Source organism: Pogona vitticeps, chromosome 8 (assembly GCF_051106095.1).
Source record: "Pogona vitticeps strain Pit_001003342236 chromosome 8, PviZW2.1, whole genome shotgun sequence".
NCBI lineage: Eukaryota > Metazoa > Chordata > Lepidosauria > Squamata > Agamidae > Pogona > Pogona vitticeps.
This window is the reverse complement of record NC_135790.1, coordinates 23824819-23851293: the sequence shown is the minus strand read 5'-3', so window position 1 is coordinate 23851293 and position 26475 is coordinate 23824819. Positions and strand designations below refer to the sequence as shown.

Here is a 26475-nt window from a genome sequence, read left to right as displayed (position 1 = left end):
TCTCTCTCTCTCTCTCTCTCTCCCTCCCTCCCAACAGGCAAAGAGATCATGGTTATGCTCAGGCTGAGAGCTGGGGATGAGAAGACAAATGTTAGAAAGTCTGCCCTCCAGGTAGGTTCCTGGCCGGCTTTTATGCTTCCTTGACATTCATACAGGTGACTGTTTGTGAGCAGCCGTAACTTTCAAGCAGTAGTGAAAACTTCCTGATGTTTGCCCCTGGATCTTGTGACCCTGAACACTTAGCAGTGCCTGGACGCCTTCTCGTCCCTGCTTCTCTCCTCTATCAAAAAGAGACAGTGGGTGGCATCTGGCTTCTCTAATGACCTACTAATGAGTCCTTTTCTCCTCACCAAACGAAGTGGGGGGGCACAGTTTACTAATTTGCGACCAACCCCCTTGGTAGCTTGTCTGATTTCTAATTGATTGACGACTGCATTCAGATCTTCAGAGGTGACCATGGACTTTTCAGCTGCTTTCACTTTAGTTATGTTTTGCTATGATAATTTGTTTAGCTGTGGTTTAATAGTACAACTTTTCTGTGTTCATATGTCTTTTATTACCCCGTTTCCCCGAAAATAAGACCTAACCTGAAAATAAGCCCTAGTATGATTTTTCAGGATGCTCGTAATATCAGCCCTACCCCCAAAATCAGCCCTAGTTAAGTGAAACCCTGCCCTCCACCATTGTGCAGCAACCAGAAGAAGATGACATGACTGTATCTGAATAAATGTAGATTGTTGTACATGAAACAAAATAAAACATCCCCTAAAAATAAGCCCTAATGGTTTTTTTGGAGCAAAAATTAATATAAGACCCAGTCTTATTTTCGGGGAAACACGGTAGTTAACCTCGTTTTGGGCTTTGCTGGACTCCTGGTTCTGCGAGCAAGACAGAATTGATGTCAAATAAATAAATATAGTTAAAGATAAGCTTGTTGTTCTTCACACACCATGGAAAGGAACATATACAAATTTTAGAAGCCAAGACTTGAAATCAAGTTGATAGTCCCAACTCAAGTAGACCCATTGCGTCAATGGAGCTTCTATAAGAGTTGATTCACTATTGAGCCATTGGGCTTACTCTAGTGGAGGTTTGCAGGCAGACTAAGGCGTAAATCATTCCCGTCATTTGCTTCTTGGTCCTTTTTGCAAAACACAAGATGGCAAGGAATGAACCGGTGACCTTTTCTGCGAAAAGCAGATTCTCCTCAACTGGGACCCTTTCCTGCCTCTTCTCCCTTCCATTAATTTGAAACTATAAATGTGCATAACATAAGCCACTGGGATAGGCTAGGCTATAAATCTAAATAACCCAAATTATCCCAGATTTGTGCCGATAATGAGTGAGAGAGAATTCCTGTCCCTGGAAGCGACACAGTCTGATGAATGACTATGAAATGTGACCTTAACTTTGGCAAATACTTGATCTCCCGCTGAGAGATTTATTACTATGTAATGAAATATGTAAGCTTGAATAAATCACTTTTTAACATTTAAACCCTCATGTTTAGAATATTTATAGTGACATAATGAATGTGTGAGGTGGGGTAATGAATTGGTGCCCATTTGAATGCAGAACTGCATAAGCGTTAGGTGTGCAGAATATTACTTGATATGTGTCTGTGCTCCGTACTAGAGACGGCCCAAATCGGTGGTTCATGCCGGTTTGTTTTTGGACTGAACAGGTTTTGGGCTCTTCCCTGCCCCGCCTCCTCTGGGCACTGCCCCTGATTGGGTTCCTGCCAGAGGAGGCAGGGCTTTGGGAAGGGCTGAATTCCTGTTTGGCCAGAAAACAAACTGGCCCAGACCACCGTTTCAGCAGTTCTTGCCTATCTACTGCTGGGAATAGTAAACTTGTTCAAGCCCCGCCCCATGTTGGTTGATCCCTGTTGTACTGACTGCAGAACATCAGGCTCAATTTGAACTGCTGGACAGCTCTGTGCTTTAGGTCTCTGGCTACAGAGCCAGAGGTTGTGAGTTCGATTCCCCCACCCCCTTATGCCTCCTTGAGAGGGGCTAGAATCCATGATCCATAAGGTGGGTCCCATCCAGCTCTGCAGTTCTATTATATAGTATCATTCGATTAACCTGTTCCAGCATGAGATTCTGTTCCCCTTTTCCATTACTCTTGCTTCGTGTTCCCCCTAGTGGGAGCCTGTAGGCAAAAGCCAACCTTTAAACTCAACCATGGGGCAGGGGAATCCTCACTGAATGTATTGTGACCCTTTCAGGAGGACATCCTTGACTGGGTGGTGGATGGAGTCCATGCAACAGGTGCAAAGGCATTCCTTAGGGCCAGTGAATTTTGCACAGGGCTACCATGTAAATTCTGCTCCCTGCAGGAAATCTGCCACAGCCATAAGGCTTGAAAAGAGTAGCAAATGCTTCCATACTTTGTCAGCTACAATGTGTGGAATTAAAATCCAATTCTAACTTCACTAGAGTCTTAGACTTGCTTTTTGGTAGATATTTGCTTACCTTATCACGTTGTTCCTGTGTGCGTTCTGACCTACGGCTCATCCGACGTGTAGGTGCTGATGAGTGTCTTGAAACATCACGTGATTCCATGCACCCCAGAAGACTTGGCCACTTTCCAGGATCGGTGTCGCGATCCTGCCGTCTCTGTAAGGAAGCAAGCCCTGCAGTCTCTCTCAGACCTCTTAACGGTGAGCAGGAGCTTGCGATCTTTACTTCTGGGTGTGGCCTGCTTGCAAAATCCATTCAGTCCCTCCTTCTGCGCTCCTAACAAGGTTTTGCCCTTATTCAGTCTCAGCCGGACGACGTTCTCATACAGAAAGCCTGGCTAAAGGGAGTCGTCCCCGTCATCATGGACTGTGAGAGCACCGTGCAGGAGAAGGCCTTGGACTGTGTCGACCGTCTCCTGCTGCAGCCGATTCAGCCCTCGAACCGATTCAGCTCTCGGGACGAAAGCCAAGTGCTGGCCTGGGACCTGCTGACTTTGCTTGCCACAGAAAGTCTTGAACTAAGGTAAGGTTCGGAAGCCACTAAGCCTCGCCGCTGAGGTTGCTGACTGGGGCCGGACACCAGGATCGCACAACTGCCCCTGTTACAGCAGCCCCACTGGTTGCTGATCTGTTTCTGGGCTGAATTCAAGGGCTTGATTCTAGCCCAGAAGGTCCCCAACCGTAGCTGGTTGCTTTTCAAAGAGCGTAAGATGGTTGGATGCTAATGAGAAGCATCTAAGTGAGAGAAACGGTCTCTCTGTCACTCACGGGGACCAGAACATGTGTCTTCATTCCGGTGCGCAATATGCTTCTTGTCTGTGATTAAGAGCGCTTATTCTGTCTCTTTTCCCAGACCTTAATAGCAAGCAGCAAAAGGGATGAGGTGGTGCTTCTGGAATGACAGGAACACATATGCTGATTTTAAAAACAACGTATGTTTATTAATCAATAGCATGTAGCACTTTCAGAAATAGAACGCTGATCCATGGATCGTGCCGCTTTGCAACTGGTGGCGACGTCACGAGCCTTCCTTTTGGCTGTAGAACAGTATATTTGGCGTTCCCATACCGCCTGCAAAAATGTCTCAGTGTTTTTTTCCCCGACACCCTGAGTCAGGGCGATGTCGGTATCTTTTTCTCCAGACCTTTGAGGGTGATTGTTTTGGCACAGGGAAATAGAAAAGCTTAAAAGCGCGCAGGTAACCAGCTGCCAAGATGGAGGAATGAAACATAAACGTCTTCCATCATAAATCTCCATCTCTCTCTCTATCTCTTTTCCCCCTTTCTGTGCCCTATATTTATCTCAAGATTGACGAGATAGAGAGTTTTCCAGTTCTGAGATGGCCTTTTCCAACTTCCTAGACCTTTTTGTTTTGCTGAATTCAATCTTCCGTGAGATTTCTAGATTTCATATTCCAAAGCTTTCTGGCATCATCATCATCTTAGAACTGCAGGCCTAGGTTCCCAAAGTGGTCTATATGGACCCCCAGGGGTCGATTTCGACTTGCAGGGGGTCCACATCAGAGAGAAAAAAAAATTGAGGTGCAAGTTTAGACTTTTATCAAAGCTTGGCAAGGGGGCAGGAGGTCTACGGAAAACAAATTAGTCGGCAAGTGGTCTACGGGGCAAAAAAGTTTGGGAACCTATGTATGGATCATCGAGGCCAGCCCCGGTCAAAGAGGCCCAGTGGGGGAATCGAACTCCAAACCTCTGGCTCTGCAGTTAAAGGCCTCTGCCTTCACAGAGGAGCTGCCCGACGGTGCCTCCTGCAGAGTTAGAACCAGCCTGGGTGGCCTTGGGCAAGCTGCACAGTCCCAGGGCGCCCCCCAGAGGAAGGGAAGGGTCAACAACCTCTTGAGTATTCTCTATCTGGAAAAATCCTGGAAAGGGTTGTTATGAATAAGTGTTGGCTTGATGGCACGTGGGGACGATGACCACGATTGATGGAGTGTAAGCAAAGAGCCTGTAGTGGCTTCTTTTGTGACCGCTAAAGACTTGAAATGGTTTAAGGTGGCTCCCTGTTCGGTTTGTCCTTTCTTTCAGCCGCTACTTCAACAAAGCTTTCCACCTGTGGTCCAAGCAGGACCGATTCTCCTCCGCTTTCGTCAACAGCGTGGTCTCCCACACAGGAACAGAGCGTGCCGTGCCGGCGTGGATGCTGCTGGCCAAAGTGGCCGGATCCTCACCCAAACTAAATTATTCCAAAATAATTGATGCCTGGGACCATCTGGACAGGCAAGTGTGGTTTTGCACAGAAGGTGGATGGGCCTGGACCTCATTCAGAAGCCAAGGAGGTTTCTCTTCTCCTGATAACGTCATGTCTTTTCTGGGTTTTCTAGACAGCTGGGAGCCACCTCAGAGATCACGGGACACATTCTGGGTGTGATCAGGAGCATTGCGAAGCACTTGCCCAGCGCTGTCCAAAGCAGGTTGACTGGTAGGTGTCTCTTCAGAAGCCACATTCTGGCCATTCTGGCACCAGCATATCTAGAGCAGATGCTGTTGGATTCAAACTCCCAGAAGCCTTCACTAGTAGCTGTGCTGGCCAGGATTTCTGGGAGTTGTAATCCAAGAACATCTTGGAGACCCCAAAGTGGTGGGAACCACTGTTCTCAGCAGGGTTGCATATGGGTCCCTGGGTTACTCTGGCACATTTGAAGAGGGACTGGAAACAATTCCTCACACACCATCTTATACGGTTCGTTATACAACTTATACAATCATGATTCAGCCTACAATAAGACCTCCATATCCACTGAAGATTGGTTCCAAGCCCCAGTGCTGAAATATTTTCACTTGCATTACCAAAAGTGGCCACTAGAGGCAACAGAGACCATGCTATAGTCTTCACTAACAGGTATTCATAAAACGGTCTTTGGTTCCCTCTAGTGGCCTGTTCTGGTAATACATGTGAAAATAGTTTTTTCTTGTTTTTTTTTCTTTTAATATTTTAAGACCTTGAATAAATGAAACTGAGGATACTGATCCCGCAGATACAAGGATCCTGTATATTCCTTTCATTTTGTCTTTGTGGCCATTGCAAAAAAAAAAAAAAAAAGGTTGAGATTGGCTGCTATGGAGTCCCATCGGATTGTCATCTCACACTAGATGTCTCACCTCCTTTTTCAGAGGATATCAAACACTGGCTGCAGGATTTCCAGTGTCCCCTAGAGATGATCAGTCCAGCTGTTGAGACTCTCCAGAAAATTTGCCATGCTTCTACAGAGGGCCCAAAGGAGGCTCAGGTGAGGCTGAACATCTATCCCACCACGGCGACTGTTGAGACATAGATTTCAAATTTCTTTGCAGGACGCTTCCTTTCTTGAAACTGCATCATCTGCGTCAAAGAAGCCTTTTATGGCCAGAGTGCGTGCAGAGCAGATGGGCTCCCAACCGCGTGGGAAGACATTTTGCTGATGATTTGATTCTGCTTTGGATCACATAGTGTGGATGAGCTTAAGCACCTTGTTTTTGTTAGCACCATTCTGATTACTGCCCTCTTCTATGTGGTCAAAGAACAGAGGAGGGCGACAAGGAGGATCAGGGGGGACTGGAAACCAAGCCCTAGGGTGAAAGACTGAAAGAACTGGGCATGTTTTCCCTTGAGAAAAGAAGACTGAGATAGGATAACATGTTTCAAATATTTGAATGGCAGTCATGCAGAGGAGGGGCAGGATCTGTTTTCAACCATCCCCGAGTGCAGGAATGCAACAATGAGCTCAAGTTAAAGGAAGCCAGATTTTTGTTGACTATCAGGAAAAATGTCTTAACTGTTAGAGTGGTACAACAATGGAGCCAGTGACCTTGGGAGGTGATGAGCGCTCTAATGCTGGAGGCATTCAAGAGAAAATTGGACCGCTATCTATCAGATCTGTTTTGACCTGGATTCCTGCATTGAGCAGGGGGTTGGATTTGAAGGCTTTATAAACCCCTCCCGACTCAATGATTCTTTGAGGGTGGAGGCTCTACTGAAAAGGTGCACCTCTTTCCTGCATATATTCGTCACCCTTGGTGTGTGTGTGTGTGTGAGACGAGAGTCTTCCGCATGTGCTGACATACGTTTGTTCCTGATCGACATCAGTTCATTCATGATCAAGCTGCAGCTACATCTATGATTCCCTCCTGGAAGAGATTCCATGGCAAAGAAAAACTCACCCTTTGTCGTGATCTGCTCCCTGAGTGGTGTTTAAACGGTTCTTCTCTTTTGGGTTTGGGGACTTGCGTGTTGGGTGGGAGAGAAGCGGCCGGAAAGGCCGCAGTGTCTCCTTAAGCGAGCCCGGTGTCAAACTCTTCCCCTCTTTGAACAGGAGCAGCTGAACCAGGTGTTTGGAGACCTGGTGTCCACGTGCGAAGGTTGCATCTCCCGAATCGTCCTCCAAGAGGATGGAACGGAACATCTGCAAGAGGATGTCTTGGTAATTAAAGCCAGGCGGAGTGTGGCTCCTGAGGCTTGAAGTCTTTGGTTTTTTTAAAATTTAAAACAAAATATATAATTTCCAATAAGGTATACCATGCATGGGTCACTTGGGCGCCTTCTGGCTCTTCCCCTTTACGCTGCAAAACCATTTTCCCAGAGTCGTCCTGGGTGCTTTTTTCCCCTTCTCTGAAAGGGGTTTTTACTGCTAAAAAACGGGCTGGTGGCCGCTGCTGGTTTGGCCACGCGGGTGGGGTCATGCGCTGAAATTGGCCCCTGGGATCCAAGACGCCGCCTTTCTGCTCTAGACCCATTGACAGCTCAGCGATGACATGGCACTCGGGCCCCCGCGTGGGGCTTTTCCGCCACGCCGACCACCTCCTTTTTTTGCAGGTGCGGCATCTTTTCACCTTGGGGGAGGCGGCCCAGCTCTGCCCAGCCAGAGTGGAGAAACGGGTTTTCCTGCTGATCCAGTCCATCTTGGCGAGTCCCGACATTCTGGACCAACGTAAGGCCTTTCTGTCCCTTTGGCTTAGCTGCTCCGCCGGCCGGAAGGTCCGCCTGCTTCGGCAGGCCCTACCCCCTCTAACTTCTCTTCTACGCTTTCTTAGTGTCCTGTTCCGAGGACCACCAGGAGGACCTTCCACCGTCGCAACCCCTGTCTCAGTTCAGAGGTTCTGGGATGCCTTCCGCGGTCAGAGCCCACGCTTTCATCACCTTAGGTAGGACTCTAGAGGTTTGGGTAGAGCAGCTGGTCATTCTCCGCTCCTCCCTCCTTCTCCGATACCCATTGATGACCATAAACATCCTTCAGACGTGTCCTTATTGAGCGGGGAAAGCAATGCTTCCTTTGCTGCCAACCGTAAGCTCCCAGTGGCGTGAGAGGGACCCCGGGCCAAGAGGGGCCCTACCTACTGCATGACTCCACTGTCCACTTCTCAAGGAATGGGTAGCCCAAACCCTCGCGGAACTGCCGGCCTTTTTTGCCCAGAGAGAAAGAGAAGAGAGTAAGTGGCACGAGGGCTCTTCATCCTGTCTCCTTGAACGGACCCCAACTTCCTCGGAAGCCACGAGGAATCAACCTCCTGGTTGTTCCGGGGATCAGCTTAGCACAAGGCAACAATTTGGGCTGTCAGACATAGCTAGGAACGAGACCGCTCGGAAACCAGGGATGGGTGCTCCCAAGCAAGAACCGTGCCCTGCCGTATGGTGTTCTATATAATAGAATAGGTGCTACCCATCAAGAGTTGTGTTGTGTTGTATTCTGTGGAATAGAATCTTAGAACTGCAAAGCTGGAAAGGGACCGTATGGATCATCGAGTCCAGCAAGGAATCAAACTCCCAACTGCTGGCTCCACAGCCGGATCCCGAAACCCCTGAGCGATCCGGTCGTTGACGGTCCTGGGCCAGTTGGATCAATGGTCAACTTGCGCTGAAGCCGCCGCTTCGGTGCGCGCTTGCTCCTTGAAAACCAGCCACGGGGGAGAAATGTTCACCCTTCCGAGCGATTCCTATTTCCTGGATCCCTCCCTTCCGGCCGGGGCCCCCTGTCACTTGGGGCATCAAGGCCTGGCAGGAAGGGCCGCCCCGGCCTCTCGGCGCTGAGCCCCTCCTCTCCTCCCTCCCCGACAGGCAAGCTGTGTCTACAGCATGAGGACCTGGCCAAGCGGAGCATTGCCGCCCTGGCGCGAGAGTTGGAGGTCTCCAAGGACATGGCCATCCGCAACAACGTGGTCATTGTGATGTGTGACCTCTGCATCCGCTACACCACCATGGCCGACAGGTACATCCCGGACATCTCCGTATGCCTGAAGGATCCGGAGCCTTTCATCCGGAGGCAGACGCTCATCCTCCTCACCAACCTCTTGCAGGCAAGTGAAGCAGGCCGGTGGGTTGGTGGTCTTGAAGGGCCACGTGGCTCTTGATGCGGAGGACGGTGTGTGTACAATTCCATCGGGACACAAGTATATAGTAGTGTATAGAGTAGGACGGTGTCATCCATGGGGGATCAGTGTCAATCTCATCCCTCTCCTGCAGATGCCGAGAAACATGGGACGTTACTGAATGATGGACGTTGTGTGGTCTCTGGCTCCCTCTCATGCCCATTTCTGTGAAAAAGACCCTGGAAATACATCTAAATACCAATCTCTGGGTTTTTAAAAAAATTATTATTATTTACTCTTGGCAGGCAGCAGATAAGTGAATCCACGGATACTGGTCCCGTGGATAGCGGGGTCTTACTGTAATTCAGCATCTGCAGAATGTCTTCTCACCTAGGGGGAAAAAGGAATGAGGTTTTTAGATCTTGCAGGGGCAGACAAGGGGAACTGTAGCAGATCCGCCTATTTGTACTGGGTTGTGGGGAGTCAGACCCACTGTGAAGTCCGAGGGGTAAGGGTGTCCCCCATCCCTCTTCTTAACAAGCCTCACAAAATCGTTGTGAAGATCTAATGGAGAGAGGATGAACAAAGAGAAGAAATGTAATCTGGGGTGAAAGCCGTGGGGAATATATGGCCAACCCCTGCTAGAATCTCAGGCGTTCAAGGGCTGCATGATTTTGAGTTTGGAGCATCCGTGTCCTGCGTCAGTCCTTATTAGCCGTAAAACCTAAAAGGAGAAAACCTGCAGACAAATTTTATGGGCTGAGTAACCCTTGCTCAGTTTACAAAATGCATACGGGTTGTAGAGTTCAGCTTTCTTTGGCACGGCTTTTAAAAATGCCGTTACCCTGCGCTCGTGGCATTGCCAGCTCCCCGGACTCTAAAACGAGCACCCAAGAGGCTGCAGAAATAGGTTGGCGATTTGTTTAAGGCTTCCAGACAGGATGGATTTGCTTAATAAGGCTGCTTTCGTTTGGTGGGTCTGTCGTCCGGAGTGGTAATCGGAAGGTATCGCTTGTCTTGTTTCCTGTAGGAAGAGTTTGTGAAGTGGAAAGGATCCCTTTTCTTTAGATTCATCAGCGTCTTGGTGGATCCAGATCCAGATCTCGCCAGGTAAAGGACCGTCCCCCGAAGGAAAACTAGGGTCCTAGCTAAGTTTCCATCCCGGACTTTGTTGACCTTTGAGGATGTGGTTATTCCAACCAGATCTTTTGCCCTTTGCCTCTCCCTTCATGTGCACAGTCACACGGAGGCGGCTCCTTTCTTTCTGCTTGCATCTTGGCGAGCGACGCACCTGCTTTGGGTGACGGATTCATTATCATGGGAACGAGGTGTCTCGTTTTAAAAGCCACACTTCTGCTTTCAAGGCTCGTAAAGATAGTCTTGAGCAGGTTTGAAATTCCCAGCCTCTCTTTCCAGCTGAATATTACTATCCCGTGCAAACTTTGGGGACAGCTTTCCGATTTCCCCAGACTTCTCTCATTTCCATCCCTCCTGTTTTGATCCACTTCCAGTCTGAAGAATTCTGCTTGAGTCCGTAAGCTTTTAGACACTCTTCATTTGACCCTAACAAGGATCTTACCCTTCACTTTGGATTCCTCCCCCTCCCCAAATGCTTGGGCACGACAACTCGTGGGGGCCTCTGCCTAAAGTTGCTTGCTTTGTGCATCGACCCGAGTCCATGGGGGGAGTAGGGAACCAAACTCCTCAGCCTTGGGGAGTCGGGTGTTTTGCTCAGGAGCATCCCTGAGAGGTCTGTAGGGGCTTTCCAGTTCCAGCACCATCCACATGTGCAGTTCCTTAAGATCAGCTGCACCGGCACCTCTGCAGAGGAAGATCAGAGGTTGGAAGCAACGAAAGAGGTAGGAGGTGGTGCCTCGCTAGACAATTACCTCGCAAAATGGTTAATTCACAAGACGATGGGGTTTTGCATTCGCTATAGCACTTCGCAAAACGGTTTCCCCTATGGGCGATTTTCGCTAGACGATGTTTCGGTCCGTGCTTCGCAAGACTTTTTTTTTTTTTCGAGACCATTTTCTGCAAGACGACAATTTTAACAGCTGAGTCTGCGCTTCGCAAAACGTTTTTTTTAGGGATGGTTTTTCGCAAGGCAGCGGTTTTGACAGCTGGGTCCGTGCTTCACAAAACGGTTTCTCTATGGGCGATTTTCGCAAAACGACAATTCCCCCCCATTGGAACGCGCTAAATGGATTTCAGTGCATTCTAATGGGGAGCCGCGTTTTGCAAGACGATGTTTTCACAAGACAGTGATTTTTGCGGAATGAATTAACATCGTCTTGCGAGACACCACTGTACTTGTGGTTCAATGGGAACACTCCTCTCTGCATTTCTTCCAGGGACGTTTGGGGTTGTGCTGTGCTGTGTGACTCCAGCAGGTGGCGCTCTTGGACCATCCGCAGAGCACCTGTCCTCCTATAGGCATGGTGGTTTCCTAAATTTCTGTGTGTGTTTAAAAGCCCCAAGCCCTGTTCCTTGGTCCTTCTTACCCTCATGAGGTTCAAGTTACCCCTTGGCTAAACAGATCTTGGCAGAGGGTGTGACTTCAAACCAGCCAGCTAAATCGCCAAACCAGAAAACACAATATTTCTGGCGCAAAAAAATGAGGCTGGCTTTATTTTTAGATCACGTATGTATGTGGCATAGAGGTCGTCTACTTGGGAGAAGCAGAGAAAGAAATACCTGTTCCAAAATGGTGCTTGCTGCTTCTAACTCCTTGCATTAATTTTTTAATTGCACGCTTAATGCAAGACACCTTTTCTGAGCCAAGGAAAAAGGTGGTCATAGATTGAATAAGGCATTTTTCATTTGCTCCTTCAAAGCGCTCTGAGGTGCAAAGGCATTTACGTAGCCTGTAACTCTGTGAAGTTTGCCCTAGAGCCGGGCAAATGGGCCTCTCATCTGAGTCAGTCAGGAGGGAGCTGGCAGGACGGTAAGCTTCAGGATTTAACAGAACTCTTTATGCGGAAATATTTTAACTTGAAAAATAGTTTAAAAGGATAGCATCCTGGAAAAAGTGGCTTATTTAAAGAGAATGTCTGAAGGAGGTTGGATCCTGGGTTTTCATCAACTCCAGCTTTAACCGAACGACGTCGACTTCTGACTTTCTCCATTCAGAATCATAGCATCCAGATTAGCTGACTGTTCTAGCCCAGGGTAAGATATCAAATAAGGATACAACTGCTCCTGAACGACCATGTGTCCCTGTAACCAGTCTGCCCTGGGTCTTAATCACAACATAAGCTGTAATTCATGGCACATCTGCTGATCCATCCTGCTTTTCTTTTTCTTTTTTAAAATCTGAAATCCCTGCCATCAATCAGATCCTTTACAGTTTCTTGCAGATTTTGTTCATTTAGATACCCTGCTTACATGGGGGATAAAATCTGCAGGATTTGTTTGAAGAAATGGGTTTAGGATGAACGTCAGTGATGTAAATTGATGACATTATCTGTCAAGGGAAGACATTCGGGGGCATAGCAAGAGGAAGAGGGTCTAAGCTGTCCTGTACTCAGCACCGGAGACTCAAGCTGGATTTGCAACCCCTGCCTTTACTCTGGAGGAGTGCACCTAACAATCTTCAAATAACATTTTTTTAAAACTTCTAAAACATTGTTTTAAAGAGATTAAATGCATCCGTTGGCTTATCTTTCTGGTTTACGCAAGCATAATTGTTTGAAAGTTTTAAATCTCAGGCATTATTTCCAAGCTCTGCTCTGAAGCAGGAAAGAGGAGAGACACAGATCCTCACTGTAACTTTAAAACAGAAGGTGCTTTGGGTCTAAATGCTGCAAGTTTAAATTGCTGAATGAATCAGCTCAGGATTTCCTTGCTTAATCAGGGACTCAAGCTCCGGTTCATGTTCTCCAGTGTTCCACTTTTCCCAGCGGCAATTCAGGTGCTTCCAGATGAAGGCATGCGCCCCCCCCCCCCGCTTTGCTCACTTCCAGTATCTAGTGCTCTGATCTGCCTCTAAACTGGAGGGTTGCATTTCGTGATCTTAGCAATAGTCTGGAGCGTGGGGGGGGGGAGCTTTCCTCTCCAAGAGTCTCTTACACTTTGTTAAAGCCATCAAATTTAATCACTGTTACCCCGTCTTGGCCCAATGTGTTCCGTAAGTTTTAATGAGACATACATTTTTAACACTATGTTTCTTTAATTTTACTCCTCTCTTCCTCGGTCATTCATCACCCGGAAGTCTCATTTTCTCTGTAGCAGCTTACTTTATATATCTGGGTAAAATCCTGGAACGCTCTTCTTCTGTGGAGCTCATCCAGGTTGTGTCTGAAAGCTGTCGAGCCCCAAAGAGTGTGTTCTTGATAAATACTCACCCATAGGGAGGGCGAGTGCTTTTATTAAAAATGCTTCTTCTCGCCCTGCGTTCCAAGCTGCGATTCAGGCTGGGAAGACCTGCTCTCCTTAATAAGATCTTGCTAGCAGGAGTGACTGCCGGTTAATTATCACTAACGTTGTAATTGCAGTCAGTGTTTACTGTTCAATTGAGTTATTCCTCTCTTTAATTGTGTTGAATTATAATTAGAAGCAAAATTGCAGGATGGGGCCTGAAAGCTTTTCAAAGGCGTCTCGAGTAAGAAAACGGTGTTAAAAATAGAGCCTGTAATGCTTGCACGTTGTGCATCTAAACAGCGCTGTCATCTGGGAAGTCCTGCAATCTCAGAGGGGCCCTTCCCGCACGTGGTGCTTCTCGGTCCCTTACTTGGTCACCGGTGAAATTCCTCCGGTGCCTGGAGCCAGTGACCCAGAGGGATGTGAGGGTCTCCGTTGTAGGGCACAGTGTTTCAGAAAGACAGTTAAGTGCTTGTTAATCAGAGCCCACAAACCATGCGAGGAGCTAGCGGTTGGAAGTACCTAGTTACTTCCTAGCTATTTGTAATTAATTCTCCATTATAGGGATAACTCTGCCAAGGTGACTTATGCATCTACCTAGATGTCCAGTCTGGAGGTAACTAGTTATAAGTAGTTTGTTGCTTGTAATTAATGTCTTTTGGAGACCTCTGGGTAGTTTGGGCGGCATATAAATTGAATAAATAAATAAATAAATAAATAAATAAAGGCACAACCACACTAAGCTGCGGATGCATCTTAACGAAAAGGTTAACTTCACTCCTTTGGTTTAGATGGGCGGGATAGAAATCCAATAAATCAATAAACTCCTTGTACATGAGTTGTCCTTCAGTGCAACTGTAACTCCTTAGTTGCTTTCATAGTAACTTTACTTCCCATCGTTACTTTCCACAGTAGTTACTAATGGTAGAGGAGGAAGAGCACGTGATGCCTTGTGCTCTGTTGTGGATGTTGAAAAGATGAGGAGAGGCGAGCAGACCCCAAGCCAGTTCTGTATCCCAAAGCTTCAGTCATTTGGGATTTATCAATGACCAAAAAGTAAGGTTTTATTGATTTGTGGAAGAAGGCAGAAAAAAAAAACTTCCTTTTTTGAAAAAAAGTAACTATAATAGGAATTAACTACTTTTTGGAAAGAGAAGTGTGCCACTCTTTAACAGTAACTTTCCAAGATGTAGCCAAACACTGGAACTGTGCAATAACTATCTGGGCTTTCCTAGACTACAAATTATGCCGATCGCAAGCTTGCCTCCTTTTGCACATTGTTTCCACTTGATGGAGCAAAAGGCACTGAAGCTATTCTCTATGGAGACCCTATTAAGGCCTTGACCCCCCTTTTTTAATAGCTAAGGCAAGAGGCTCAGTTGTCCACTCAGTATCTCCCGGTCTGTAGCGGCGACTCTGGGAAGACAGGCTCCGGAGGTCAGGGCGCTCCTCCTTCCAGCTGAACCCATTGGCGGGGTCACGTTCTGCCCTCCTCGCTGGGTTCAGGCCAGGAGCCCTGCGCCAGGGGCATCTTTAAGCACGCACGAAGGACCCCTTCCTCTGGGCGTTTGGAAGGTCACGTAGCCGCTTGGGTTGACGGACCGATCGGACGAAGATAAGTCCTTATCGGTTCGGCTTGGCTGGGGAAGATCAGGATAAGGCACGCTCTGGGGCAGCTCTGAGTCCTCGGCAGAGCCGGCATCGCTGCTTCCTCAAATCAAAAAGGTGGCTGTCGTTTGCAGAAAGCAAGGGATGGGCAAGGTCCCAAAGGCGCCGTGCGGGTGTCCTGGAAGGCTCTTTTTCTTTATCTCCCCCCCCCCTTCTCTTCTGCACAGCTTAGCCAAATTCTGCCTGGCCCACCTTCTGCTCAAGAGGAATCCCGCAATGTTCTCCCAGCACTTCATCGAGTGCATCTTCCACTTCAACAGCTACGAGCGACACGAGAAATACAACCGATTCCCCCAGAGCGAGCGGTCAGTGAATCTGCTGTGGTGGAGTTGACGGGGTGTTGGTATGGAAAGGGCAGCCGGACGCCCCGGTAACCTAACATGCCTGACGCTTTCCTGCTGAGCTTCTGCATCCTTACCGTGCAAGGTCCGATGACCATTTCCCCAGGAGGAAAATTCCTTTGTGCAGTGCAGTAATTGTGCAAAAGGGGTGCGACCCCATGTTATTCCGCTCTGCCCCTAGACTCCCCACACCTCACACCAAAGTGTAGGGTTCCCTGGGGTGGAGGCTTCCCCTTTGGGCTTCGGGGTGGCCATTTGCAGAAGGCAGAAGCTGTCTTGGGCTCTGCCCTGCAAGGGCTGGGTAGCAGTGGCCAAGCAGGGCCAAGGCAGCGCCTGCTCCTCGGGTGCTCAGACAGGGTGCTTCGCCTCCTGCGGCTCGCAGGTCCGGGCGTTGGCGCATAGGCAGCCTGTCCTAGGAGAGCTGCCTTTCTGCTACGAGGAGGCCAACAGCCCGAGGCAGGGAAAGGGAGGAGCGTGGGATGGGGTGGAAGAGCAATGGCGAGGAAGAGGGACAGCTAGAGAGAGGAAGGGGTTGAAAGAGAGAGTGAGAGCGAGAGAGAAAGCCAGCTAGGGCAAGAGGTGGAGAGAAAGTGTCAGAAAACATAGAACTCTGGGCTGAGAGCAAGATCTCATCCCTGTCTGGTGATGGAGCAATATGTATAGGGAAATTAAGAGAATGTGCTAATTGTAGGGATAGCAGCCCCTTGCAAGCTGGCTCCCTCCTTCATTCTTGCATCTCCCTCTTGACGGTGATCAGCATGAGATGTTCACCTTTGTGAGCCTCAAGAGGATTTATTGGTGGGGGGCTATGACCCTGGTGTTCCTTCCATTTCCCCAGGAGTGTGCCATGTGTTACCCTCACAGCACCTTCCAAATCCAATCTGTGAATGAGTACGCTGCTTCGAGAGCGCCCAAGGGCGGCCATCAGTCCCCGTCCCTGAGCAGATCGCTCTTCTCTCCCTACAGGGAGAAGAGCCGCTTTTCGCTGAAGGGCCCAGCGAACAAAGGAAAGCGGATGCAAATCTACACGTTCCTGCTGGAGCATTTTACCGACGAGCAGCGATTCAACATCACCTCGAAAATCAGCCTGAGTGTCTTAGGTAAGGCCCGTGGCTTCTGGCGCAGAGCCCCTGGCGAGGAACACGGACCGAAGGACAGGGCAGTCTCTGTGTGAGAGGAACGGCACCCCCAAAGCCGCCCCCTTGGTAGGGAAAACTCGGGTAATGCGCCGATGACAGAGGTGGGCAGGGACGTCCCCAAAACCCAAGTATTTCAACACTCCCAAATTTGACTTGGCAGAAAGATTTTTGTGGTGCTGGATGTGAAAAACTGTGGATGCTCAGAGGCGTTCTTGGGCTGCTAACCCTTAAGAGGCATGCTTAAAATGACTGAAAGGCAGGTTCCTTCCCTTGGATGCTCAGCCTGGACCATCCAAATGTTTCCACTTTCAGCTTCCCCTATCGCTGGCCCTACTGGGAGTTGTAGGGCACGAGGTGGCCGACCCCAAAGCGAACGGCCTCCCTGGTTGTTGTTGTTCATCTCAAGACTTTTGTTAACTCCACTCTGCGGGTTTGCTGGAGCCTGAGTGGGGTTGCTCGGTGGCCTTTCTCGGTCTTACGTTTGGGGCTGTGGCCGACCGATGTTTTCACGGAGGGATCAAACAGTGAGAGGGTCGCGGGCATCTGGGGGGGCGGGAACGGGACTCTCGGAAGATCTCTAGGTTTATCCCGGATGAGCCTCTGGGATGGCTTTTCATAGGCACCCCGTGGCCACGAGTAAAAAGCCCCCCGTCTGTTCCCACGGTGATTCTTCTGGATGTCCCAGATGAAATTCTTCCGTCGATTGCACCAACTCCTCTCTCCTTATTGCAGTGTCTGCTGAAGCACCTTCATGAGAATGAGTAAACCCAGTTCTTTGAGTTTCCTCAGGAAACGACCTTGTACAGAGTCAGACCCTTGGATCATCTGGGCAGTTATTGTTGACATCCACGGATAGCCTGTCTTCCAGAGTCTCACGCCAGTTTCTTTCCCAGCCCTACCTGGCGACGTCGCAAGTAGAATTAGGACCTTGAGAGGTTCTTATCTTAGCTGTGGTGCCGACTCTTCCCCCTTGGGCACCTTTTTACCTATAAGTTCCCTCTGTGGGATCTGGACTCTTTGCAGAGAGCCCGTGCGTCTGTGAATATACCATGAGGCAGGGGAATGTTCAGATCCCATGCGGATTCTGTGTAAAAGCAGGTGAACTCCCCAGAGGCGTTTGTCCAAGTTTGCCAGCTGCATAACTACCTTAAACTTAATGCATGTTTTTCTCAACCTCCTATTCCCGTCCCTCTCGCCCTCCCACTGCACACCTCATGAATGGTCCAGACTTTCCTGCCTTTTCTCCCATCTGCCTAATGGTGGGTCTTACCTGCTCCGCTCGGTTTCCTCTCATGCAGCCCCCTGCCCAATCAGGTTCGCTCCAAATCACGGGTGTAGAAGGTGTCAGTCCAAGAATCGGACGGGTATGAATTCCACCGCAGGGTTTAATCCTGCTCTTATCCTGAAACAGGTGGAACTCCTCTTGTCCATCTTGTTCTCTAACCTTCCCTCCAGCCTGCTTCGTGGACGGGGTCCTCCCTCTCGACCCAGAGGCCAGCGAGCTGCTGTCAGACACCTTTGGGATCCTGAGCTGCAAGGAGATCAAACTCTCGGCGATGAAGTCGAGACCTGAGGAAGACCTCCAGCCCGAGGAGGATGAATTGGCCATGGCCAATGCCGTCATGCAGGTGGCTCAAAAGAAACTCATCTCCCAGGTAAGTCTCAAACTGCAAAAGTTCGTGGAGTTCTGCTGTGGAGTGGGCAGCCCGTTCCAAATCCTCCTTAAGAGTAGGATGTTTCATCGGTGTGAGAGGCGGAGTTATGCAAATTATACGGGTTTGTACCTTTCAGGGGGAGGAGCCTAAGTCCTGTCTTAAGGTGCTCTGGGGCTCCCACGGTTGAGTCAATTTCTCCACCATTTGGAGTTGATCACTCTCACTTGTCTGAACCCCTTCTCTCCCTTTCCTTCTGTTCAATCCGATCTCCAGGTTCAGAAGAAGCATTTTGTGGAGAATGTGATTCCAATCATCACTTCTCTGAAGGCCTTGTTGGAGCAGAGCCGGCTTCCTGCGTTGAGAGACCTCATGAACTACCTCCGGGTAATCTCTTCCTGCCCTGTCATGCAGGGTCATCATCAGCCAGGGTCAGTGGTCTTCTCCCACCGCTAGGCACGGTTGCCCGGCTCCTGTTGCCGGGTTGCATTGTGAACCGCTGGCATCTGAGCACCAGAGAAGGGAGGGCATGAGGAGAGGAACACGGCTACAAAGCCCAAGCCTGGCTGGCTGGAGAAGGATGGAAAAAGCCTGAGGGGAGCCTGCAGGATCTCTGCTCAGAGTTTCCCAGGTTAGGTGATGGGACCAGAACCTTCAGAGTCCTTGAGTGAGGTCCTCAATGGGGTGGGTAGTGGGTGGCCTGTGAGCCCCCGCTTAAAATGATTGCCCCAAAAGGTAACTCACAATCCTCAGGGCTGGCGTGATGTGCTTTTAATTTGGCTCAAATAAAATAACACTTCTTGCTGGCTGTTGAGTTTGATCCATTTGATTGTAAGTAATGAAACTTTTTATCCTTCCTCCTGTTAATGTCTCAGAGCGAGTTATTGAGACTATAAGTGCCAGTTAGTGAGAGAAAAAGAAAAGTGGGGATTGGTCTTCTCCGGCTAACGACAAGTGAATGTGACCTGGTCGTTCCCTAGAGCGGGCAGCCGGCTTTTCACTTTTGCTGATGCTTCTCCCTTGACGTGTCCCCAACCCCTCCTGCCTCTTTCAGGAAGTGATGCAAGATTACAGGAACGAAGTCAAAGAGCTTTTTGCCGCGGACAAGCAGCTGGCGGCGGAGCTGGAGTATGATCTGAAGAAGTACGAGGAGCAGTTGCAGAGGGAGTCTGAGCAAGGCCAGGAGGAAGCCTCTTCCATGACGGAAGCCCCAGACGCTCAGGCTGGCAGACAGGTGCAGACGCCCTTTTGGTTCTTCGAAAGGAGGACACGGCTCTGCGGAGAGCCTGAAATCTCCATTTTCCAGGCTGCCTGTCTCTTCTGTCCAAGCTCTGGATGCTTGGGCTTTAAAAACCACCCTGAGAGTCTCATATTTCTTACCACCCCCATGTCCAGGTTTCGGGGAGAAAAACTTCCAGTTTGGTCTTCAGAGCTGTAGCCTTGAAGATCCCCAACCTCAGCTGTCTGGCTGTAAAATGGGGATAACGGGGCCTTGAGCTATTGAGTGAGTGTAAGAGAAATCACCGAGCTCTCTGGGTATCAGATAAGATTAACAATTGAATTTTAGCATGCGTCCTTTTTTTCGCCCTGTTTAAATAGCCTCCTCCAGACTCCGAGAAGGGCACTCTTCTTCCCAGTGATCAAAATGGGATAGGCGCCAGAGGCTCCTTGGTTTTGGGATCTCCTCGTTCGGCGTCCTTTGGGTTCATGACGCCCAGACCAGTTCTGCAGAAACCCAGGCACAGGTACAGTATCTCGTGGACTCCAGCAGGGACGCGTTCTTCCATTTTAAGCTCAACCCTAGTCAGCACAGCCGTGGCGAAGGAGGGCGGTGGAAGCCCTATGATCACCTTCTCCTGTTTTTTGCAGAAAATGTATTTGGTGGGAAGAACGGTGGGAAGCTTACGATGTGTCCCGAACTGTTCGTTTGTTTTGATAAGGTTGCCGCTGGCCTTAGGCTCGCACGGCTGGGGCCATTTATGCATCCGCGCGTCGCGCTGCACGTTCAGCATTGCTCCGGCTCCAGCGCTGTGAATTTAATCGGCACCATGTGGTGCTCGGGGGAACGACTTGCAAAGCTCTTCCCCCTCTGTGATGGGGAACCTCCACGAATTTTCATCAACCGCTCGGATAATCTCTTCCTCGACTGGAAATTAAATCCAACACTTGCCAGAGGTCGCCGAGTATTTATTCCCCACCCCTCCTGTAGCAGCTGAAACCCCGGTAACCGTCTCTGTGCTCTTCCCCTTTATAGGAAGTTGTCCTTGAGCACCTTTGCCATCCTCAATTCGGCGAAACAGGCTGTGGAGGCGGCCAACAGGCAGCGCAGCAAGAGCATGGGGCAGAGACCTGCCTCTCCGGACAGCAGCAAAGGTCAGCCGCCCGGCAAGACATGGATCTGTTGCAGAAGGGACCCCGTTGCAGCCGCAGCTGTAGGATGAGTGTCTTATGTCCTTCTTTTTCTTCCTTCCTCCCCCCCCCCCAGCCTCCTTCTGCAGCCTCAACCAGCGGTCGTCCGAATCCAGCATTCCCCTGGACGTCCGAGCCATCAGCACCCCGGAGAGTAAGTTTCTACTACATCCCCAGGGTGGCCTTCCTTGAAGGAAGAAAGGCAGAGCGACCAAAAAGCTTCAAAGGAGGAGAACAGGAAAATAAACAGCTGCAGGAACCCAAACCACCCATTTGGGGGGGTCCATCGCCCCAAGCTGGCAGCCCCCCTCATTGTGGGGTTGCAGCCCCCCCCCATGAGTGTGATATCCTCTGAACAGCAGCAGGCCTGCCTTTGCTCATACAGGCAGACAACTGCTCCAGGCTCAAGCTGGTCCTCGGGAGCTTAGGGGGTGGCTTCTCCCCACCCACCCCCACCCCGAGCCACAGCGTTGTGCTGATGACAGGACAGCTCTGATCGGTGTGTGCCCCCCCCTTCCCCTAACTTGGCCGGACCAGCCGACTCACCAGGAACACCAGACACCTCCTTGCCTTCCTTTTCTCTGCTTTGCAAAAAATAAGCAAGCAAATAAATCTTGGGAGCCCCCCACCCCCAAGCCGTGAAAAATCATGCCTTCCTTCCCAGCTGATGTTCCACTTAAGTGGCATATGCTGGGGAGGGAGGGGTGGGGGGGGAGCCTTTAATCCCAGCGCAAGGCAAGGCTTAACATTCCAGCTTTCCTTCCTAGCAGCCACACAAGCTGCATTTTGCATGTCTGCTTCCTGAGCTGGCCCGTCTTGAGCTCTCCGCACCACGGCAGGCTCTGGATCCCCGGGTCCTTGAAACATTACAAGGGGGGGGGGACAGTCCTCCTGTCCCTTTCAGGGTGTCCCGTTTCCATCGAAGTGCTAGCGAAGCACCAATCACGACCGATAACCACCGTTTCCGAAACAGCGGCCACGTCTCGGCTGGGCTGCCGTGAATCCAGCTTCTGCTCTCTTTGGCCTTGCCGGGATGTTCTGAAGCCAAGCGGGCAAGCTGAGAGCGGGCTTAAGCGCCCACCACCGCCACCTTGTCTGATGCTTTTGTTAGCTGGCTGGGCCTGCCCACGTCTCTGCTAAGCCATCAGGGGGTGCGCCAGTGCCCTTAAAAGAAAAGATAGCAAAGGACAGCCTTTCCCAGAGACCCCTTGCTTGGTGACCTGGAAGGGATTAGTTCTGCTCTGAGGCGAACAGCTCTTTGCCTGTCTGCTTCTCTCTCTCTCACTCTTTTATCATTACAACTTTGCAACCCTAGGAATGCGAATCCTTGGAGTTGCTGTGAGGTGGGCTGCGATCCGTATTGCTGCCCCCCTCCTCCTTCCGGCTCCATTCCCTACTAGCTCTTTGCTAGCATAGACAGCCCTTGGCCCAATGCCATATAGCTCCTGCCCGCAATTACTCAGCTGTTGAACGTCCGCACGTGATAGCGTAGAACCTTGGTGAGCCACAGGGTGAATAGAACATGGATACACTTTTTGGCCTGATCCGGAAGCACTCGTCTCACAACAGTGTGATGTGGCTACAAAAAAGGCAAATGCTATTTTAGGCTTCATTAACAGAAGTACAGTCTCCAAATCCCGCAAGGTGCTAGTTCCCTTCCATTCGGGACTAGTTAGGACTCATCTTTAGTCCTGTGTCCTATTCTTGGCACTGCACTTTAAGAAGGATGCCGACAAAATTGGAGCAAGTTCAAAGGAGGGCGACAAGGCTGATCAGGTCGCTGGAAACCAAGCCCTGCAAGGAAAGACTGCAAGAGTGGGACATGTTTTGCCTTGAGAAAAGAAGACTGAGACAGGAGATAGGATAAGACTTTTCAAATACTTGAATGGTCGTCATCCAGAGGAGGGGCAAGATCTGTTCTCGGCCATCCCCGAGTGTAGGACTCACAACAATGGGCTCAAGTTAAAAGGAAGCTAGATTTTGGTTGACTATCACGAATAACTTCCTAACTGTTAGAGCAGTACAGCAATGGAACCAGTCACCTCGGGCGTTGGTGATTGCTCCAACACTGAAAGCATTCAAAAGAAATTTAGACAACCACCTGCCAGATATCCTTTGATTTGTATTCCTGCATCAAGCAGGAGGGGTGGACTCGATGGCCTTATAGGCCCCTTCCAACTTCATGATTCTTACGTTCTCAAGCTCTGGTTCATAGGAGCTAAAACTAAGGGCCGTACCTTTCTTGCAAGCCGAGATCCATCGCCCTTTCTCGGAATTGCTCCGTAAAGTTGTCTTGTCCACTCACAGCATTGAACAATGAAATGATAATCTTTGCAGAGTGTATCTCGGGGCGATTTGATGGCACTACATTGGATTTGCAACTAAATCCCGAAGCGTTACGGCCTCCCTGCTTTCTTGTTTATACCTATCTGGATTCTTTTGTAATAATGAAAAGAAGCAAAGAACCATCTTGTGGAAAGCTTAAGAGGCTAGGCTGTGATAATCCTTGTGGGTCCTTTTTTTTTACTTCCCCATTTTCTTCCCAGAGTCCATTAACAACATGACCTTTGGGGCCGGAGTCAGCTATATCAGCCTGACACGCACGCCGGCTTCAGCAAAAGGTAAGTCATGGGCTATTTCCAGTCCTAATAATTTAGGGGAGGTTGAAGCAGGGGGGATTTAATGAGAAAGACTTAGGCACGGGAATACTCCTGTTTTGTTTTTTTTCTCCTGCAGAAAAACAAGGAGAGCAAGATGCACAGAGACAGATTGTCTGCTTACAGTCCCCTGATAAGCCGTGAGTATAAACAGAAACTTCGGCCAGACAGAGTCCTGCAACTGGAAGTTAGCTTCTGTCTGATCCACTGCCCATCAAACGTTTTCATGTATTTCAAATTTATATGTTAGGATTCCCCCCCCCCCGAAACAGCTCAGTGTGACCTCATGTCTCCCCCACTCCTTTTAACCCTCAGCCCTGAGCCTGTGAGGTGAGCTCATTTGAGAGGCGGCAGTGGGGTTCCACCACAACTCAGCCATATTTTTTTCCCCACATCCCGAGGCTAATTGATGCTGGGACTTCCCTGATCCTGGCATAGTAACTGCTGCACCATGTGGGTTCTTGAGTCATAGTTGGGATCTCCCTGATGCTTAACCCTGTTTGGTGGTCCTGGATACCAGTCATCTGTGCAGAGTTGGTAGGATAGTGGGGAGCGGGGGGAACGACATGCAGGCAACTTGGAGGGGCTGGAACGTGGCAATGCGCTCTTTTCTCTGCTCTCTGGAAAGCCATCCAAAGACACCTCTGCCTCTCCCGGCTGAAATGCGTGCTCTCAGCAGGCTTGAGTGATGAAAGCCGATGAGAAGACTGTATTGTTGCAAACTGCAGGAAGAGGAAGGTTTGTTAACCGGATAAGCTTCTCCTTTATAAAGTGATCTGTGAGGGGAATAGACTCCATGAGCCCACAGGACCCCCTGTCCTCTAAGGAGTATCCCGCTTCTTTTAGCAGAGATAGCAGCTAAATAATAGCCATGGCTTTTTATATAACCGTCTACTCCCTCTGATGTCATTAATGTTCCACCCGGGGCAACAGCTTATGTCTCCCTGCTAGGATATTGACAAGATTCAGGATAAGATTCTTTATTTAAGAACTGCATCCATAGCAGGACCTCCTTATCCGCGGGATCAGTATCTACTGATCCACTTAACCCACGGTCTAAAAATCTTAAAAGAAAATTTCCCCGAATATAAATTTCTAATTATGAAGTTACCAGAAACTGCTACGGTACTAGAAAGAAGGAGTCCAGCGACCATGCTCTGTATAGCGTTCACTATTAAAATCATGTTTGCTATGATCCACATTTTTCAGCATCCACGAGGGAGCTTGGAACCGATTCCCTGTGAATACAGGGTTGTACTGTACACTTCTTTCTACACGTTACCTGGTTTGTACGATTGCGGCCACACCACGGACGTGTCTGCTGCTTGTAGAGTATGAATGGCTCTAACCACTCATTCTCTTGAATGTGTTACTTAGGCACTATTTTCTGCCTTGCTTTGTAGATCAGCACCACCGCCACAGTGGAAAGTAAAATCTCCCGGAAGGGGAAGCCGGGGCCCCTCAAGTGTGGGTCTGAAAAGGTCCACCCGCAAGATGCCCTTGAAAACAGCCCACTGATGACTCAAACCTACTAAAGCCATAATTTGTACATAAGCGTAATCATGGCCATTTTCTTCTTTCTCACAGAATCTCTCTGGAGATCAGAATATAATCCTTCTCTTGTAGATACCTTCTTCCTGGTATCACGATTTTAATTTTTTTTTATTGACCTAAACATGTCCTGTGGAATTGCTTGAGAGTAGTAACGCCTCCTCATCCTGGTTGAGACAACATCTGCCCATGACCCGTAAGACTATCACGGGGACTATTTCTAGTGTCCATCTGAAATAATCGGAAGAAAATGCCTTCCAGTCCAGGTAACCAGCACTGCAGATCCCTTTGCCGTTGAACCAATATGGGCTAACAGACTCTGCCTCTTCCCTTACGTTGCTAAAATCAGAGCGGTTAGCCCAGTTTTCATCATTGAGGTGATGCTACTGAGCAATCGTATATGAAAGACAGTGCACCAGACCTGTGTTGGCAAAGCCATGGAAATGCTTCTCGTTAAAAACGAGAGCACTTTAGTCCGAAGGGTTGTGGTCACGGCCTTTTGGTTAATATACAGCCTTCTTTAGATACGGGCCCACATTTTTCGCCGTAGTTCTAGTTTTCACAAACAGGGCTTTGAAAAATCATGCCGTACACGCTTGCCTCAGAAGGAAGACCATGTACTTCAGTCAAACCATAGTATAAGATTTTTCTCCATGCAAGGCTGTCCTGTCCTTGGCGACAATTTCCTAGTTTCAGAACATGTTTATTCCAGCTGCTACACAATTATGTACACAATAAATGCTCTTAACAGACTTTGTGCATAGTCGGCTGCTTTAATTCGAAACCTGCTTTTTGCCTGGAGTCTTAAAACTTCATTTCTGGGTGCTTTCATTTCCCTCATAGATAAATAAGGGCCAAGACAGTCCCTCTCAGCTGGGGCCTCCAATTAGAAGAGGATTCTAATTTAAGCCCCCCCCCCCCAATTCAAATCCCTCCAGAAGTGGGCTGAAGACAATCATCATTTTCTCAGATTCTCCCGTCTGCAATACAAAGATGAGGCCTCACTTGCACATACGGGTGATGGCAAGAAAATCGAGGTGGCATACTTTGAATAAACTTCAAGCACAGTTTAATTCAAGTGGGTTTTTTTTCCTTCCTGGTATTTCGACCAGAGGGAGAAAACATCCGTTGTATCAGTAGAAGACGGTCTAAGGGGCACCAGGTTGGAACAGAATTAAAAGTATGTCTAGCCATGAAGCCAACCTCTTGGTCTATGTAGATGCAGCTTTCCCCCACTTCCCATCTTCAGGGTTGCTCTTGTCTATGGTCAGGAGTTTACCAGGCAAACCTGAAGTTCTGTGATGTCAGCTGGGCACCTCAAAGTTTTCTCTGTGAGGTCAACTTTACATAGGTAAGTCATAGCCTGGTGTTACCTGCTGAGTAAAGTGGTAAGCTCAGCCTCCTTTTAGCTAAGAAGACTTGAAGAGAACTTCTGTGCACCTCCAATGAGATCCCCTTTCAAACTAATGTTAAGATTTTTTTTAAAGCAGGGGCTGGTCAAGAGTTGCAGCCCTCTTTAGCTGTAGAAGGGCAACTCACGAGCGTTAGCAAAGCCGACACATGGATGTTGGCCACAAGATGCTCGCCTCTGCTTTTATTTTACCCAGGGACCTGCAGAACCCGTGCTGAAGATGTTCAAGCACACATCCCTTGTGGGTAATCTGGCAGTAATCCTGCTTCTCTCCAAAACCAAGTGATTTAACTAGTCTGGCATACCCACCAGCGTCTTGGGTCACAGCGTCCCCACCACCACCACACACACAAAAAAAACACTCAAGACACGATTGATATTTATGCAAAAACATTCTTGGCAAAGTTAAATGCAATACATTAGTACAAACTAGTCACATATTTACAATGGGTTCTGTGAAACTTATCCGGGGTGGATTCCCCTGATTTGCTAACAAGATGCCACTAGTGCATTTTGGAGGGGATC

General features: G+C 49.1%; 1 protein-coding gene across 3 annotated transcripts in view; it reads left to right on the top strand.

Annotated features, from left to right (window-relative positions):
- NCAPD3 (non-SMC condensin II complex subunit D3) overlaps positions 1 to 25292 on the top strand; it is a 39342-nt gene extending 14050 nt beyond the window's left edge. For 2 of the 3 annotated variants that reach the window (XM_072979142.2, XM_078379841.1), the window contains exons 14-35: positions 38 to 111; positions 2531 to 2665; positions 2767 to 2987; positions 4507 to 4698; positions 4803 to 4900; positions 5593 to 5708; positions 6771 to 6878; positions 7271 to 7385; positions 7489 to 7599; positions 8510 to 8752; positions 9795 to 9870; positions 14958 to 15095; positions 16098 to 16231; positions 17726 to 17925; positions 18199 to 18309; positions 18977 to 19156; positions 19522 to 19667; positions 20177 to 20295; positions 20408 to 20485; positions 22878 to 22952; positions 23068 to 23128; positions 24392 to 25292. In XM_072979142.2, coding sequence (XP_072835243.2) covers positions 38 to 111; positions 2531 to 2665; positions 2767 to 2987; positions 4507 to 4698; positions 4803 to 4900; positions 5593 to 5708; positions 6771 to 6878; positions 7271 to 7385; positions 7489 to 7599; positions 8510 to 8752; positions 9795 to 9870; positions 14958 to 15095; positions 16098 to 16231; positions 17726 to 17925; positions 18199 to 18309; positions 18977 to 19156; positions 19522 to 19667; positions 20177 to 20295; positions 20408 to 20485; positions 22878 to 22952; positions 23068 to 23128; positions 24392 to 24506 — 2846 coding nt within the window. In that variant the 3' untranslated portion in view covers positions 24507 to 25292. Of the gene's footprint in view, positions 1 to 37; positions 112 to 2530; positions 2666 to 2766; positions 2988 to 4506; positions 4699 to 4802; positions 4901 to 5592; positions 5709 to 6770; positions 6879 to 7270; positions 7386 to 7488; positions 7600 to 8509; positions 8753 to 9790; positions 9871 to 14957; positions 15096 to 16097; positions 16232 to 17725; positions 17926 to 18198; positions 18310 to 18976; positions 19157 to 19521; positions 19668 to 20176; positions 20296 to 20407; positions 20486 to 22877; positions 22953 to 23067; positions 23129 to 24391 lie in introns of all 3 variants that reach the window. The other variant, XM_020792106.3, reaches the window with a different exon arrangement.
- Positions 25293 to 26475: the final 1183 nt, after the last annotated feature.